The 19,111-nt window shown below is 42.3% G+C and overlaps 1 protein-coding gene across 2 annotated transcripts in view; it reads left to right on the top strand.

The window, feature by feature from the left end:
• The first annotated feature begins 1,031 nt into the window (after positions 1–1,031).
• Positions 1,032–19,111, top strand: part of CHPT1 (choline phosphotransferase 1) — a 34,979-nt gene continuing 16,899 nt past the window's right edge. Inside the window, exons 1-3 of one of the 2 annotated variants that reach the window (XR_014297477.1) lie at positions 1,032–1,498; positions 16,361–16,508; positions 16,787–16,928. Coding sequence is in view for 1 of the 2 variants with exons in the window: in XM_082666889.1 (XP_082523015.1) it covers positions 1,226–1,498; positions 16,361–16,508; positions 16,787–16,928 (563 nt within the window). In the remaining variant the exon portion in view is untranslated. The remainder of the gene's footprint in view (positions 1,499–16,360; positions 16,509–16,786; positions 16,929–19,111) is intronic. The other variant, XM_082666889.1, reaches the window with a different exon arrangement.

The raw sequence follows: 19,111 nt of genomic DNA on the forward strand, positions 1-19,111 counted from the left end.
AGTAGTTTGTTGGCCCGTCTCCAATGTGTTGTGGTGGAATCTGTGGGACAAACTGCACCTGCCGACAGCCGCTGCCCTACTGAACTATCACGAAAGCAGTTTCTGAGCTTGTTCTATGCCTTAGAGAAGTGCATAATGATAAGAACCAGGAGGTGAAGAAAAAGGCAAGTGGCAAAGGTTGTGCAAAATGACATGTTTATGACAGGCTATCCCCTGTCTAAATGGGTGCATTGTGAGGTAAGGAGCTGTGAGGTAAGTGAACTGCCATTGTGTGGCAAGCATACTTGCTCTCAGGCCAGTGGAAGATACCACCTGGATCCGTGTCTTTGGGAGGAAGGGTGTGTGTAAAAATATCCATTATTATTGGTATCAGATGCTCTGAGAAATAGGCATTTATTTGGCTTTCAACCATTCAGTCCCCTTGTTAGACGGTGTTTCTAAGTCCTGAGTGGTAGGTCCTATACCTTGGAATCTGAACCCTGAACATTGATCCCTGAACCTGCAAGTGAGGTTTCTCTAGAGCTAATACACAGCCAGGGCCCCAGTCCTCGGGGTTGGAAGAAAGAACTGTGCCCGTGTGTTTATCAGGCAGGACCTCTCTTCGGGCCGACGGATGGAGACCTCATGCCGGTGACCCAAGACGTGCAAAAATCATGTTCTCACACAATACTTCGCTCCCCACCCCCCGGCTCTGCAGGCTGCGGCTAAAGGCCAGGGCGTTCGCACACTAGGAGATCTGAGCTGTGCACACCGCATGAGTTAGAGCAACCCGCTTCTAACTGTCCAGCCGTCGAGACTTCCCTCTGGGGAGCGTCACCAGCCGTCCCCGGAGAAGAATCGGGACTTAGAAGCATCAGGCTCTTGGGGAAATCTGGGCCCTTTTCGCGCCAATTAGAAAGTGACGATCGGCGGAGCCACCACGGTGACCCGGTGGCCAGTGCGGGCCCGTCCCACCTGCCCCGACACCTCGCGGGGCGGAGGCGGCCCCTCCCCCTCTCCCGGAGCCCTCCCCGAGGCCCCGCCCCCCGCGGCCGGCGGCTCTGGGGGCGGAGGCCCCGGGACCAGGGGCGGCCTGGCCTGATCTCGACCTCCGCCGCGGGCCCGACCGGCGAGTCCCACCGGGCCGGCGCAGGGCCGGTCCCGCGAGCCCCTCCCTCCACCTGTCCCCGTCCGGGCGCCCGGCTCGGGCTGCGCTCGCTCGCAGCGGCGGGGCCCGCAGGCGGCCATGGCGGCGGGCGCCTGGGCCAGGCCGGCGCCGCGCTGGCTGAAGGCGCTGGGCGAGCCGCTGAGCGCGGCGCAGCTGCGGCGGCTGGAGGAACACCGCTACAGCGTCGCGGGCGTCTCGTTGCTTGAGCCGCCGCTGCAGCTCTACTGGACCTGGCTGCTCCAGTGGATCCCTCTGTGGATGGCCCCCAACTCCATCACCCTCCTGGGCCTCGCCATCAACCTGCTTACCACGCTCCTGCTCATCTCTTACTGCCCCACGGTCACCGAGGAGGTAGGGCCAGCCGCCCGCCCGCGGACCCCCAACTGCTCTCCCCCGGAGCCCCGCGTCCCCGGCCCGAGCCGAGCTCGCCCCGCCCCGGGTGCGCCTCTGGAGGCGCCCGGAGAGCCCCCCGCGCGGCCGAGCCTCTCGGGGCCGCGGAGGGACTAACGCCGCCTCTGCCCCAGCGCCGCAGTCGCCCCGAGCGTTCCCCGGCCCGCCCTGAGGCTGTCACGCCGCTACCCGGTCCCATGTCCACTCCGAGCCTCCCCCGGACGGCGGAGGGGCTGTCAAGGTCACTGTCCAGTCCCGTGTCCACCCCCACTCTCCTTCGGGCGGCGGACGGGCGGTCTCGGCCACTGGGAGCGGGGAGCGCCTGCCTGCCTGGCCGCCGCCCCATCCCGCGCCAAGTGGGGGGTGGACAAGCAGTCGGTTCCTTGGCGCACTGGGCACTGAACACCCCCAGCTCCGTCCCGCCTGGCTCCGGGGATTGTGGTTGGGTTGGCCAAGCCCGAGATGCCCATTGAACACTTTTATACTCAGCCGTCCGTTTCTCAAAGGTTGCGCTAGTGATCCTGTAATTACTGGTAGCACTGATCAGAGATAAGTTACTTTTAAGAGGTTACTTCCTCGTTGCTTCGTTGACTTTCTCGTGGAAAACAAAAGTATTAGCAAGGTGTTAATCCTTATCTTCACGACCCAGGGATCGTAAAAGCCATCGGATTTTATTAGCAATGAATATTTGACCTATGTCCAAAATAAGACGAGTAAATAATGTGGGCTTTCTATACTTGGTAATCAGGAACATCCCTTGGGCTGAGTGTGATGGGGGACAGGGGGCAGAGGGAGCTACTCCCATATATAGCTTTTTAGAGTACATGGAATAAATATTACATTGCACGTTTTGTGACATTGCTTTCTTTTCCCTCAAATAGAGAACTCCGTTTATAATCATATTTTGGGATAGGTCCTGTGGAGAACTAATTCGAGATGAGGTTGGATAGCAGGAATACAGTGGAAATATTTCATGCCCTCCATACATGGATCCATTTTTTAAAGTATTTGATGAAACCTACATTTTAAACGTATTGAATATCTTGCTGATTGATGGATATGTTATTATATATGATTTTTCAGCAGACGTTCCCGTTGTTAATTCATTTACATGTTGTTTTTAAAAAAGTAAGTTGCAGCCTGTTTGCAGAATTCCCCAGAGGCAGTGCGCCAGAATGAAAAGTGCGCTGGGTTAGAAGTGAAGGCTTGGTTCTAATGTGGCCCTGCCACAACATGGAGTGACATGTGGGTCTTGCTTTCCCTGTGTAAAATAGAAATAATACCTGCCAAACCAACTTCACAAGAGTGCAGTGAGGACTACATGATATCTTACATGCAGATAAATGTAGAAAATAAGAATTTGTTCAGCATGTTAAAAATATTACTGGTATTAAAAATGTCCTGAAAACCCATAATAAAATTTAGTTTTTACTGGGCCTAGATTTGTCTAACAGCATTTGGATATTTCTGATATTTGCCAGTTAAACTGTGAACTTTTCAATGTTATTATTAATTTAAGAACCATTTGTTGAGCACCTCCAAAAGCAGGACATACCAAGAAGTCCAAGATAATCTGTTTAGGGATGTCGGGGTGCGGGTGGGGGGCTGATGGAAAAGGTAAAATTATGATTAAATTAATTTTTAGGCTATGCTTCATTTAAAAAAAAAAGGTGGCAGGTGGGAAGAATCTGAGGCACTTTTCAAAAAAAAATGTATCGCAATGATCCAAAAATGGGAAGTAAGGGTTGAAATAATAAAATGAAACTGAGAAGAGCTTCTGAAATGTAATTAGATCCTGCACTGCTTCCAGGTGGCTGAAGCAGTGAGGGGAAGCACCATTACAGGATTCACATTGCCTGTCTGATAAAATCCCAGCAATAGCACAAAAGAAGCATAGCAGTTCAGGCTATTTGGCTTTCAGGCCGCAGAGCTAGTAAATGACAGGACCTGGTAGGGTTCAGACCCAAGTTGGTCTGACTACAAAGCCGGACTCTTTTTTTACCACATACCACCACCATCTCATCTGCAGTTCTTGCCTTTCTTTGTGATGTGTAGGCAAAATACCTTGGGTTCTATGTAATGCTTATTAGGTATGTAACGTACGTTCACATCCATTATTGCATTTGTGTCTTGTATCAACTCGAGGCTGGCAAGTTTTTTCCCTTCCTAGAATGGCCATCCCACCATTTTAGTATTTCTTCTATCCATCCATCCTGAAGTAATAGTAGCATACATTTTTATTGAGGAAATTGAGGGCTGGAGGGTTAAGTGACTTTAACTTGGCCTGAAACTTGTTTTCTGATTCTTAGACTTAAGAATTCTTAGTGCTTTTACAGACTTGACAAATTGCTTCCAGAAAGGGTCAGGGAAAACCCATATGGTTTTTGGACTCTGATGCTTGGATTTATCTACCCATTGAGGACGTAATGCTGACTACATATCTATATTAATAATAACATTTGATCTATTTTTTAACTGTTGATATTTCTAGGACATGACGGGATGAAGGGAAATTAATAGGAAAAAAGTTAAATGATTTATATTAAACTTCTACAGTGGTGTTCTGAACTGTATTTCACACCACTATTTCGTTAAGGAACTTTCCGCTCCAGCCAAATTGAACTACTTCTTCTTCTTTTTTTTTTTTTTTTTTGACTGTGTTGGGTCTTCCTTGCTGCGTGCAGGCTTTCTCTAGTTGTGGTGAGCCGGGACTACTCTTCGTTGCGATGCACCGGCTTCTCATTGCGGTGGCTTCTCTTGTTGCAGAGCACAGGCTCTAGGCGCGTAGGCCTCAGTAGTTGTGGCTCGCAGGCTCTAGAGCTCAGGCTCAGTAGTTGTGGTGCGCAGGCTTAGTTGCTCCACGGCATGTGGGATCTTCCCCGACCAGGGCTCGAACCCGTATCCTCTGCGTTGGCAGGCGAATTCTTAACCACTGCGCTACCAGGGAAGCCCTGAACTACTTCTTATGGCAAAGATTTCTCTCCTTCTTTTCCCTCTCTTTTCTCCTTCCTCTTCCTTTTTCCTGTCCAACTTCATCTCTCAGTGTCCAGTCCTAATGCTACATCTTTAGGAAATTTTTTTTTCTTCTCTGGAGTCAAATCAACCACTTAATCCTATAAGCTCCCATAATAATGACAATGATTACTAACATTTACCGGGTTTTACTTATGTACCAGGCATTAATTTAAGCTGCTTTTGTCTATTATCTCATTTAATCTTCTGAACAACTTTAGGTATTATTATTATCCCCATATCATAGATGAGGAAACTGAAGGGAAATAAATTAACCTCTTTAAGCTGATACCAGGATTCCAAGCCAGAAAGCTATACTTCCACCACAGGTCTTTGTAGCTCTCTTGTGGAACATCTCCATTTTGTTTTGGTTATGTGTGTGATGTGATTTTGGTTATGTATGTCCTTACTGAGCAAGACAGTCTACCATATTTTAAGTTCAGACAGCAGTTGCCCATTTGCACGTTCTCCACAGCATAGTGCCTTGCGTAAAGCAGGTGCTTGGTAAATATTTGCTAAATTATTGCCTGCATGCATGAAATAACAAATTGTAATCTTGGGAGATGATGTTTTTCCACCGTTATTCAGTTTTAGCTGGTCTTAGATTAAATACTTAATCAATTTGGCCCGGGGGAATTTTAACACGAGTAAGCAAAAGTTGGGGCAAACAGAAAACAAGAACTGAATTGCATCCCCCTCACCTTGATGAAGCAGTTCTGTCTGAATGCTGCTCTGTATATAGTCCTTGGCCCCCATTCCTTGGCTCCTTAATCCTAAAATAGAATCACAGACTCTGACTGCTTGAAGGACCTGAGAGCCTCTTTAATACAATTACTACATTTGTAGATGAGAAAACTTGGTGATTCGAATCTGGTTCTTCTGGCTTCAGCTTAGTAGCGTTCTCTACCACAGGACACTCATATGCTTGTTTCCGGCTGGAATAAACTGTGGCTCCATTCCCTTTTCAGCTTATTTGAGTAAATATTTTTGCTCTGCCCTCTTTTTTTTCTTTTAACATCTTTATTAGAGTATAATTGCTTTACATTGTTGTGTTAGTTTCTCGTGTATAACAAAGTGAATCAGCTGTATGTATACTTATATCCCCATATTCCCTCCCTCTTGTGTCTCCCTCCCACCCTCCCTATCCCACCCCTCTAGGTGGTCACAAAGCACTGAGCTGATCTCCCTGTGCTATGCGGCTGCTTCTCACTAGCTATCTGTTTTACATTTGGTAGTGTATATATGTCCATGCCACTCTCTCACTTCATCCCAGCTTACCCTTGCCCCTCCCCATGTCCTTAAGTCCATTCTCTACGTCTGCATCTTTTTTTTTTTTTTTTTTTGCAGTACGCGGGCCTCTCACTGTTGTGGCCTCTCCCATTGCGGAGCACAGACTCCGGACGCGTAGGCTCAGCGGCCGTGGCTCATGGGCCCAGCCGCTCCGCGACATGTGGGATCTTCCCTGAGCAGGGCACGAACCCGTGTCCCCTGCATCGGCAGGAGGACTCTCAACCACTGCGCCACCAGGGAAGCCCCTCTACGTCTGCATCTTTATTCCTGTCCTGTCCCTAGGTTCTTTGGAAAGATTTTTTTTTTTAGATTCCATATATATGTGTTAGCATATGGTATTTGTTTTTCTCTTTCTGACTTACTTCACTCTGTATGACAGATTCTAGGTCCATCCACCTCACTACAAATAACTCAACTTTGTTACTTTTTATGGCTGAATAATATTCCATTGTTTATATGTGTCACATCTTCTTTATCCATTCATCTGTTGATGGACACTTAGGTTGCTTCCATGTCCTAGCTATTGTAAATAGAGCTGCAATGAACATTGTGGTACATGACACTTTTTGAATTATGGTTTTCTCAGGGTACATGCCCAGTAGTGGGATTGCTGGGTCATATGGTAGTTCTGTTTTTAGTTTTTTAAGGAACCTCCATACTATTCTCCGTAGTGGTTGTATCAATTTACATTCCCACCAACAGTGCAAGAGGGTTCCCTTTTCTCCACACCCTCTCCAGCATTTATTGTTTGTAGATTTTTTGATGATGGCCATTCTGACTGTTGTGAGGTGATTGTAGTTTTGATTTGCATCTCTCTAATGATTAGTGATGTTGAGCATCCTTTCATGTGTTTGTTGGCAGTCTGTATATCTTCCTTGGGGAAATGTCTATTTAGGTCTTCTGCCCATTTTGGATTGGGTTGTTTGTTTTTTTTTTGATATTGAGCTGCATGAGCTGCTTGTATATTTTGGAAATTAATCCTTTGTCATTTGCTTCATTTGCAAATATTTTCTCCCATTCTGAGGGTTGTGTTTTGGTCTTGTTTATGGTTTCCTTTGCTGTGCAAAAGCTTTTAAGTTTCATTAGGTCCCATTTGTTTATTTTTGTTTTTATTTCCATTTCTCTAGGAGGTGGGTCAAAAAGGATCTGGCTGTGATTTATGTCATAGAGTGTTCTGCTTATGTTTTCCTCTAAGAGTTTTATAGTGTCTCTCTTACATTAGGTCTCTAATCCATTTTGAGTTTATTTTTGTGTATGGTGTTAGGGAGTGTTCTAATTTTCATTCTTTCACACGTACCAGTTTTCCCAGTACCACTTATCAAAGAGGCTTCTTTTCTCCATTGTATATTCTTGCCTCCTTTATCAAAGAAAGGGTGACCATATGTGTGTGGGTTTATCTCTGGGCTTTCTGTCCTGTTCCATTGATCTATATTTCTGTTTTTGTGCCAGTACCATACTGTCTGATTACCATAGCTTTGTAGTATAGTCTGAACTCAGGGAGCCTGATTCCTCCAACTCCATTTTTTTCCCTCAAGATTGCTTTGGCTATTCAGCGTCTTTTGTGTTTCCATACAAATTGTGAAATTTTTTGTTCTGGTTGTGAAAAATGCCAGTGGTAGTTGAATTGACTCTGTAGATTGCTTTCAGTACTCTAGTCATTTTCACAATGTTGATTCTTCCGATCCAAGAACATGATATATCTCTCCATCTGTTTGTATCATCTTTAATTTCTTTCATCAGTGTCTTATAGTTTTCTGCATACAACTCTTTCGTCTCTTTACGTAGGTTTATTCCTAGATATTTTATTCTTTTTGTTGCAGTGGTGAATGGGAGTGTTTCCTTAATTTCTCTTTCAGATTTTTCATCGTTAGTGTATAGGAATACAAGAGGTATCTGTGTCTTAATTTTGTATCCTGCTACTTTATCAAATTCATTGATTAGCTCTAGTAGTTTTCTGGTAGCATCTTTAGGATTCTCTGTGTATAGTATCATGTCATCTGCAAACAGTGACAGTTTTACTTCTTCTTTTCCAGTTTGGATTCCTTTTATTTCTTTTTCTTCTCTGATTGCTGTGGCTAAAACTTCCAAAACTATGTTGAATAATAGTGGTGAGAGTTGGCAACCTTGTCTTGTTCCTGATCTCAGTGGAAATGGTTTCAGTTTTTCACCATTGAGAACGATGTTGGCTGTGGGTTTGTCATATATGGCCTTTATTATGTTGAGGTAAGTTCCCGCTATGCCTACTTTCTGGAGAATTTTTATCATAAATGGTGTTGAATTTTGTCTAAAGCTTTTTCTGCATCTATTGAGATTATCATCTGGTTTTTATCCTTCAGTTGCTTAATGTGTATCACATTGATATTTGCATGTATTGAAGAATCCTTGCATTCCTGGGATAAACCCCACTTGATCATGGTGTATGATCCTTTTAATGTGCTGTTGGATTCTGTTTGCTATTATTTTGTTGAGGTTTTTGCATCTATGTTCATCAGTGATACTGGCCTGTAGTTTTCTTTTTTTGTGACATCTTTGTCTGGTTTTGGTATCAGGGTGATGGTGGACTCGTAGAATGAGTTTGGGAGTGTTCCTTCCTCTGCTATAGTTTGGAAGAATTTGAGAAGGACAGGTGTTAGCTCTTCTCTAAATGTTTGATAGAATTTGCCTGTGAAGCCATCTGGTCCTGAGCTTTTGTTTGTTGGAAGATTTTTAATCACATTTTCAATTTCAGCGCTTGTGATTGGTCTTTTTGTTTGTTTGTTTGTTTATTTATTTATTTATTTATTTGGCAGTATACAGGCCTCTCACTGTTGTGGACTCTCCCATTGTGGAGCACAGGCTCCGGACGTGCAGGCTCAGTGGCCATGGCTCACGGGTCCAGCCGCTCTGCGGCATGTGGGATCTTCCCGGACCGGGGCACGAACCCGCGTCCCCTGAATCGGCAGGTGGACTCTCAACCACTGCCCCACCAGGGAAGCCCTGGTCTGTTTATATTTTCTATTTCTTCTTGGTTCATTCTCGGAAGGTTGTGCTTTCCCAAGAATTTGTCCATTTCTTCCAGGTTGTCTGTTTTATTGGCATATAGGTGCTTGTAGTAATCTCTGATGATCTTTTGTATTTCTGCAGTGTCAGCTGTTACTTCTCCATTTTCATTCTAATTCTGTTGATTTGAGTCTTCTCCCTTTTTTTTCTTAATGGTTTATCAATTTTGTTTATCTTCTCAAAGAACCAGCTTTTAGTTTTATTGATCTTTGCTATTGTTTCCTTCCTTTCTTTTTCATTTATTTCTCCTCTGATCTTTATGATTTCTTTCCTTCTGCTAACTTGGGGTGTTTTTGTTCTTCTTTCTCTAATTGTTGCTCTGCCCTCTTGATCTATGTATATAAATCCATGTCAGTGTCTGTTAAGAGAGTGTTTGTAGGAGATAGGTGCCCAGCCTAGGGTGGGTCAAAGGGCATTGAATAATTTCTTTCCTTCATGATGATAGAAAGTTGAATCGAAAAGCAAGTGTATCTGTGGAAATTAGAATGACCTTAAGAAATGGTTTATTCCCTGTCTAAATAATTCAGATTCGATTGGATTTTGGACTATAAAATAAAGAGTTATTTGTTGGGGGAATAATAAGAAAAGGCAATAACCTAGTCAAATTCTTTTATAGGTTTGGTTTCTTTGAAATCTAGAATATTTCCTCTTTTTTAAAAATCACCTATCTCCCTCTATTTTTTTTTTAACCAGTTCAATAACTTAACAAGCATCGCTTATTAAGGCAGGACTCTTGTAAGAGAGTGGCCTCTCTTACTAAAGCAAAATAACTTGCAGGAGGTGAACGTTCTAGAAGCAGGGCACAGAGTAGAGTGAGGCAAGCAGGCATGTGCACGACCCTGAGAGTAGTAAATGCCACCTTAAATTCTGCAGCCACGGTGCCTTGCTCGCCTCACCCTAAATCCAGCCCTGTCTAGAAGGAGCTTCTGCAGGTAATGTAGAAGTAGCTTTGCTTTGGGGATCATCCCTTTGATTCCTGTGGCTTTCCTATACTTGATTCCCAAGAAACAAGCTGTTTCTCCTTTAGAATTCTGGTTCAAGCGTGGATAAAACATGGCATTGTGGTGTATAGAAGGAGCTTTAAATCCCACTCCTGGTCGGTTTGACCTGGGTGAGGGTCCGACCACTTGGTTTCTGTGAAGTTAAAGAGCAGAACAGATGTGAAAGCACCCAGCACAGTTGATGATGATAGATCTGCCCAGGGGATTCTCTTCATTCCCCTCTCCCTGCCTGTTTCCCTTGGCCCAGTGAGAGGCTGGCATTTTCAACAAGGATTCTAGTAAGTACTAAAAGAGGTTTTTAAAAAGAATACAACTATTCACAGGAAATTTACAAAGCAAGAAGAATGCCTTTCAAAGTAAAGATTTCTAATGTCCTGAGAAAGCCCCTCCGGCCCTGAGATGCTGGTTGCCTGGTGTTGGTGCCCAGCCCCCCAGCTTGTAACCCGCCTCATTTCCTGAAGGTGGGTGTGCCTCTCAAATGCTGGCCTGCACCCGAGCTGAAGCCAAAGCTCGTGGTGAAGCAGTAAGCGGCTAGGGTCTTCCTGCTGGGCAGGACTGAGAATGACCCTACCCTTTGTGACCACCAAGTCTTTGGAGCCTCCCCAGCCTCGGTTCCAACGGGAACCCTCCTTCTGTAAACAAGGAAGTGCCCCTGGCCACAGGTTCAGCTGTGTCACAGGCACATAATACGAGTTAGAGTCGTGTCAGATTAGCAGCCTATTAAAATTCCACGAGTTTAGCTTAGAAATCACTAGAATCACTTGACTGGGTACAAAGTCCACCTCTAACGCCACACCAGCGTTACATTTTTTCACATATGCCTGACCTGTCTTCTGATTTTCTTACTTCCTACCTCTTATAAATGCAGTTTCTATTTTTTATGGAGAGAGAAGTCAACTGATGTTTGGATAATTGAAATCTCCCTGTTACAAGGTGACCCAGTCGTTACTGATTATGTAATACCTTTTGCATCTGTATCAACTTATATCCAAAGCTATTTAAAGCAAAGAGACACTTTTTAAGTATGAAAATTCATATAAATAGGCATTGTATAGTTTCAGTATTTCCTAAATTTTAATTGAGGAAGATTTTTGCTTTTGTGTATTACCTGTGCTATTTTTTATTTACTGTTTTTCTTTACATCAACTTTAAATCTACTCCTTTTTAAAGACTTACACTTGAAGCCTTAATATCTACAATCATAGATTTGGTAGCTATGCTAGATAATTTTTAAATTAATATTTTCCAAAATACATTAAATAAAGATATAAGTATTAAAATGAAAATTTATCTATGAATCACCTAAAATTTTCTTATATAGTATCAGAAATAATAACTAAAATATACTGAGCTCTTCCCATATGCCAGGCACTTTTCTAAGCCCTTGACATGTAATAATTCATTTAATTCTCACAGTGATTACTCCCATTTTTCATAAAGGGAAACTAAGGCACTGAGAGGTTAAGTAGCTCATCCAGCTCATTCAAGGATCAGGTGCAGGTGGAATGCAGAGTCTATACTCCTAACCACTCTGCAAGAAAAACCCAGGACATGTATTATTCCTTTTGGAAACCATTTTACCTGATAGGTTACCAGGTAACCTGTTAACCTGATCAGTTGATTTTAATCATCTAGTTATTTAGCTCTCATGGTATAAACAGCAGATTTTAAAAACAGAGAACATACCTCCTACTCTTGAGAGGATTCTAGTTCCATATTAAAGATGGGGCCTTAGAGACTACCTAGTCTAGCATCTTCATTTACAGAAAACCTAAGAATGTATTCCCCCAAATCCAGTATTCTAAGTTCTGAGCTGTAAGTAAAATTTGTCCAGTGAGCAGAAATGTGTTCACTGGCACTGGTGGCACAGTGGTTAAGTACCCACCTGCCAATGCAGGGGACACAGGTTTGAGCCCTGGTCCAGGAAGATCCCACATGCCACGGAGCAGCTAAGCCCGTGCGCCACAACTACTGAGGCTGCGCTCTAGAGCCCGCAAGCCACAACTACTGAAGCCTGGGTGCCTAGAGCCCGTGCTCCGCAACGAGAAGCCACCGCAATGAGAAGCCCGCGCACCGCAACAAAGAGTAGCCCCCGCTCGCCGCAACTAGAGAAAGCCCGCGTGCAGCAACGAAGACCCAACACAGCCAAAAGAATATAAATAAATTCATTAATAAAAAAAAAAGAAATGTGTTCATTGATCACTTTCTAAATCTTTTCGTCCTTTTCCTGATGTGTGTGCTCATTCAAACACGTATAAAAAGGGGTATAATACCCAGGATAAATAATTGATCTATATATGAGTGTTCTCTCTGATCCAGAGTTATTTTGAATGAGAACAGTTACCATACGGTCTGGTTCAAATCTCTGGTTTCTCTAATCCTTTATTTCAAGTAACTGGAAAAAGTAAAATATCCCAAATAGCTAGTTGTATACAGTTCTTTTTCAGTGATGTAACTGAAAAGCAATTTAAATGTATTAGTGTTTTTTTTTTAATGACTAGGGCTTATGATTGATTCTTAGTAATTATTTTGTTTTCTAGAATAAACTTATATAATAGTCTTTCACACAATCATGTAAGATTCATCATTAGTGAGTTATTACTTAAATTGTGATATAGCCACATAATTGAATACCATGCAGTCATGTAAAAGAATGATGTAGATCTTTATGCTTGACCTGGAAAGGTTTCTATGATGTAGTATAAAATTCCGATCTTAAAGGATACAGTAGATACTATAAAAATTATATAATTAAGAACTTTAAATATTAAGAATCTAATATGATCTGGAGAAGTTCCACTTTTTATATAGTCTCCTTCTGCAGAAGTATTCTGATATATTGCTTAAGACTTTGTAATCCACACCTGACTTTCCCATGCTTACATTTAAAATTTTTAAAAATAAGTTAACATGAAAACTAGAATTGCGTTGGGGTGGCCCTGTAGATCCTGCTTCCACCCAGAGTGTCTTCTGTAGTGACACCACGTTAAGCAGACTCCTGGAAGGAAGGGGCATGCTGCTCCCGGCAAGTGGATCTCCGGGCTGGGGCCTGTTTTGCAGAGATAACAGGTGAGAAAAGAAGTTGAAAATTTGCAGACTGTTTCATAGCTCCCAGGTGGGAATGGAGGTGATGACAACAGAGTAAAGAGAAGATAGGTCCAGCTCCTGTGGCCTTGGGAAGACTGGAAAGGTAGCGAACGAGTAGCTGGTGGACTGGTATGCCTTTCTGGGCTTAAGAGGAAAGAAATCTCTCTCAGCTGCAGCGCTTTCCCGCCCGTCTGGTTCACTGCACCTGGAATTGTATTGTGGGGGCAGGAAAGTGCTTCTCAGCAGGTTTGAAAGAATAGGTAAGAGTCCAGGTGGGAAGCTGCATCCAGTCTGTGTAGCCTGCAGCATGACCAATCTGATAGATCTACCATAGGGCGGATCAGAAAACCTGGGTTTGATGCCTAGACCCAGTCTAGCTGCTCTTCTCAATGGAACTTTATCACCCCTCCCTAAGTTTCTCTTTTATCTGTAATGCAAAGAACATGATAATGCCTTGTCTGCCTTGTCTCTGTGGATTGCTGTATCAAATACAATAATGCATTTTTAAAATATATTATTTATTTGTTTATTTTTGGCTGTGTTGGGTCTTCGTTGCTGTGCGCAGGCTTTCTCTAGTTGCGACGAGCGGGGCTACTCTTCTTTGGGGTGCGTGGGCCTCTCGTTGCGGTGGCTTCTCTTGTTGCGGAGCACGGGCTCTAGGTGCATGGGCTTCAGTAGTTGTGGTGCATGGGCTCAGTAGTTGTGGTTCGTGGGCTCTAGAGCGCAAGCTCAGTAGCTGTGGCACACGGGCTTAGTGGCTCTGCAGCATGTGGGATCTTCCCGGACCAGGGCTCGAACCCGTGTCCCCTGCATTGGCAGGCAGATGCTTAACTACTGTGCCACCAGGGAAGCCTTTCATAAGTCTTTTAAAGCAATTAATAGTGTAGTCATTAATACTGGGCATGTAATATTAACAAATGATGAAATGTTTATTGAAGTTCAAAGTAAACTTCTACTTACTTAGATTGAAGAATGAGGTAGCAGGTTGATTGGTATTTGCAGAATTACCACATAGACCATACATACATTGATATTTTAAAAACTATATTTGCCACTAAAAATATGCAAAACACAATTTAATGACAATAGCTAACTTTTTTTTTTTTTTTTTTGGCCACTGTGTGCAGCTTACAGGATCTCAGTTCCCCAACTAGGGATTGAACCCGGGCCACAGCAGTGAAAGCCCAAATCCTAACCAGTAGGCCACCAGGGAACTCCCTACAATAGCTAACCTTATTGAGCACTTACTATGTGCCAGGCTCTGTGTAAAGAGCCATCTAAGAATATTTTTCATCAGATACAACTGCAAGTATTATTCACATCTTACAAATGAGATAACCAAAGTTTAGAGAGTTTAAATGACTTTCCCAGGGTCACTTGGCTATTAAATAACAGAGCCAAGAACTCAAACACAGATCTAACTTTAAAACCCTAGTCAACAATTTTGCTGTACTTCCTCTCTGAGACATAGAATTCTGGGTTGACCATTGCTATCATCACACAGGTCCCTGAGGAAGTGGAGTACATTTATAAAGTGCTGAAAGAAAAGAATGGTCATTTTAAAATCTTTTTTCTCTCTCTTGTTTAAATTGCATCATTTCTATTGATCTACCTTCAAGTTTACTCTTTCGTCTGTCATTATTATCTATGCTTCTGTATGTAATGTGTCTTTTTCCTCTGGCTTCTTTAATGATTTTCTCTTTATCACTGGTCTTCAGTGATTTGATTATGATGTGCCTTGGTGGGTTTTTTAAAAAAAAAACTTATTCTGCTTGGGGTTTGTTGAGCTTCTTGGATATGTAAGTTTATAGATTTTTATCAAATTTGGAAATTTCCAGCCATCATTTTTTCTTATATGTTTCATGTCCAACCCTCTTTCTTCTCTCCTTCTGAGATTTCAATTACATATATGTTAGACTACTGTTGTCTCACAGGTCACTGATGCCCAGTTCAATTATTTTTAGTCTTTTTATTTCTGTGCATGATTTTGGGTAGTTTCTATCGGTACTCTGCAAGTTCACTGATCTTTTCTTCTGCACTAATACTCTGTTAATCTCATCTAGTATATTTTACATTGAAATATTGTACTCTCCATTTCTAGAGGTTACTCTGTAGTCTTCCATGTTTTCCTCCACCTTCTTGAACACATGAGGCATATTTATAAGAACTTTTAATGTCCTCATCTGCAGATTTCATTATCTCTGTCATTCCTGGGTCTGGTTCTATTGATTGATGTTACTCCTAGTTGTAGAGCATATTTCCCCGCTTCTTTGAATGACTAGTAATTTTTATTGGATGCCAAACATTGTGAATTTTACATTTTGGGGTACTAGGTTTGGTGGGGTATTCCTTTAAGATGTTGTACTTTGTGTTGGCTTTAGTTAAGTTACCTGGAATCAGTCAGATCCTTCTGAGGCTAGATTTTACATCTGTTAGGGCCTTTGCTCTAGGGCTAATTAATGCCCACTGCTAAGGGAATACACTGCTGAGAACTCTACCCAGTGCCCTAAGTATTACATGGTCTTACATGCTGTGCCTGGTGGGAACATAAACCATTCCCAGCTTTGTGTGGGCTTCAAGAATTGTTTGTCCAGTGGTTTTTTCCCTGGCCTTGGTTAGTAGTTTTGTCTCATTAGGCACAGGTCACTTCTCAGCCAAAGACTCCAGATCTCCACAGTTTGTGCCTCTCTCCTCTCCAGTGCTCTGCCACACAGATTCTAGCTGCCTTGACCTTCCTGACCTCTGCTGCGTTTCTTCTCAGCACAGCAGGATTGCTGGCCTCTGTTCCGGTTCCCCACTCCTGTACTGTGGCCTGGAGACTGCCTATAGGCACTAAGCTGGAGCAGTCACAGGGCTCCGGTCATTTGTTTCCCTTCTGTCAGGGATCACAGTGCTGCGCTGCCTGCAGTGTCTGAAAATGGTTGTTTTATTTATTTTATTGCTTTTCTAGTTATACAAGATGGGAGAGTAAATCCAGCCCCTGATACTCCATCATGAAAGGAAGCTGGGGTCTGTGGTTTGTCTATAAGATCTTCTTTCATAGCAGAGACTTACTGAATAATTTCAAATCCGTGCCATATATGAATAGTATTATATTAAAAGAGCTGTGGACTAAGAATCAAAATCAGGGTCCTAATCCTTGCTTGGTCATTTAACTTTCGGCTTCTCACAGTACGGACTTTTGTGACACTCTACGCAGATGACCTAGAGCAATTCACTTCTCAATTTAATTCTCACCTGTAGAAGGAGGGTTATAAATGTTCCTTGTAACACACTGAGGTGATACAAAGTGCGAACATAAGAAAATGTGTCACTTGGCTTGGGTTGAGCTATTTTCAAGCAGAAGCTGGCTTATTGTCACTCACCAGTCTTCATTGTCTACATTTCTTTTCAGGCACCGTACTGGACATACCTTTTATGTGCATTAGGACTCTTTATCTACCAGTCACTGGATGCTATTGATGGGAAACAAGCCAGAAGAACAAATTCTTGTTCTCCTTTAGGGGAACTTTTTGACCATGGCTGTGACTCTCTTTCCACAGGTAAGGTTTTAGTGGAGGTTTTTTTCCTATAGTTGTTTTTTTTTGTTTGTTGGTCTTTTAATGATGGCTTAAAAACTGAGCTGTTTGGTTTGTTTTGGTTTACAGTTGGAAGCAGTTTTGCACAGTGTGTTTTGAAAGTCTGTTCAGGAATTTATTTTGCTTAGTGTGCCTTATTTTCATGCCAAGATTATGCACCTTAAAATTCTGTATTTCTAAACAGTCAGTGGCAATCATTTAATTAATTATTTTAAATTCTTAATGGTTCTTGTTTCTTTCAGTTTTTATGGCAGTTGGAGCTTCAATTGCTGTTCGCTTAGGAACGTATCCTGACTGGTTGTTTTTCTGCTGTTTTATTGGGATGTTCATGTTTTATTGTGCTCACTGGCAGACTTATGTTTCAGGCGTGTTGAGGTTTGGAAAGTAAGTATGTATTTTAAGTTGTACATTTAAAAATATAATCAAATTCATTTTCACTATCTGTCATACTTCATTTATCCATAGTAAGGGGGACAAAGTGTCAATCAGGAATTCAAGTTACCTTTTAACTTATTGAAGCATCCATAAATGCTACACCTTAATTTTAATCTTTCAGGTATTCTTCATGTTATAGTTACATATTTGATGATAATTGTATTTTTTTCCCTCTTCTCCAACTTACTAACCCAAGTACATTAGACAGGAGAAAGAGAAAAATAAGGGACCTGAATAATATAGAAAAAGGATATGCAGTACTTAAAAAAGTAGCATTTGCAGCAAAGGAAAGAATAAACAAGACGAAAAGACAACCCTCAGAATGGAAGAAAATATTTGCAAATGAAGCAACTGACAAAGGATTAATCTCCAAAATATACAAGCAGCTCATGTAGCTCAGTATCAAAAAAACAAACAATCCAATCCAAAAATGGGCAGAAAACCTAAATAGACATTTCTCCAAAGAAGATATGCAGACTGCCAACAAACACATGGAAGAATGCTCAACATCATTAATCATTAGAGAAATGCAAATCAAAACTACAATGAGATATCATCTCACACCGGTCAGAATGGCCATCATAAAAAAATCTAGAAACAGTAAATGCTGGAGAGGGTGTGGAGAAAAGGGAACCCTCTTGCACTGTTGGTGGAAATGTAAATTGATACAACCACTGTGGAGAACAGTATGGAGGTTCCTTAAAAAACTACGAATAGAACTACCATATGACCCAGCAATCCCACTACTGGGCATATACCCTGAGAAAACCATAATTCAAAAAGAGTCATGTACCAAAATGTTCATTGCAGCTCTATTTACAATAGTCCAGAGATGGAAACAACCTAAGTGTCCATCATCGGATGAATGGATAAAGAAGATGTGGCACATATATACAATGGAATATTACTCAGCCATAGAAAGAAACAAAATTGAGTTATTTGTAGTGAGGTGGATGGACCTAGAATCTGCTGTACAGAGTGAAGTAAGTCAGAAAGAGAAAAACAAATACCATATGCTAACACATATATATGGAATCTAAAAAAAGAAAAAATGGTACTGGCGAACCTAGGGCCAGGAAAGGAATAAAGACACAGATATAGGGAATGAACTTAAGGACATGGGGAGGGGGAAGGGTAAGCTGGGACAAAGTGAGAGAGTGGCATTGACATATATACACTACCAAACGTAAAATAGATAGCTAGTGGGAAGCAGCTGCATAGCACAGGGAGATCAGCTCTGTGCTTTGTGACCACCTAGAGGGGTGGGATAGGGAGGGTGCTAGGGAGATGCAAGGGGGAGGGGATATGGGGATATAAGTATACGTACAACTGATTCACTTTGTTATATAGCAAAAACTAACACAACATTGTAAAGCAATTATACTCCAATAAAGATGTTAAAAAGAAAAAAAAGCATTTGGCTTATGTGATAAAATAATGAGATATGGAATCTAAAGGTCCTTTTTGGTCAAATTTTTGTGTGTCCAGAAAGGGTAATCCCTTTACAGCAGTCACCAACAACAGTAATCATGAGACTCTCAGCTGTGGTAGACAGTTGATGAGATGATGTAATAACATTGTAATATTTGCCCCGATGCCTCATTCTTAGACACCAGGAAATAGTGCACAAGGCAGGAACTCTGTTCTCTATCCCTCTTTCCATCAGCTCCCTTTCTGCCTGGTCCTTTAATAGCTGTCTGCCATTGGCTCATTCTCTGCTTTGGCTTCCCCGTCTACTGATTCTTTTTAGCCACACTTTATTGCTGCATGGGAAAAACAGTAGCTCTGAAAAAAATCTCTGATGATGATAAATGAAAGAAGCTCAAAACTACGGATCGTTAGCAGAGTGAAGGCCTTTGGCAATTTTCCACATTGACTCTAAATTAGGGAATACTCACAGCTATCACCTCTGAGCACTTGCATGGTTCTGGCATTGTACTCAGCGCTTTACATGCCCTATCTCATTTATTCCTCACATTAATCCTGTAAGGGTATTACCGCCACTGTACCAATGAGGCAGAGAGGTTCTGTAACTTCCTTATACTGCTAAAAAGTGTAGAGCCAGGGTTAAAACTCAAGTCTCCCACACTCTTAACGACTGCTGCTCAGTACTGTGGGATTATCAATGTATT

This window comes from Grampus griseus, assembly GCF_964374135.1.
Source record: "Grampus griseus genome assembly, chromosome: 11".
Taxonomy (NCBI): domain Eukaryota; kingdom Metazoa; phylum Chordata; class Mammalia; order Artiodactyla; family Delphinidae; genus Grampus; species Grampus griseus.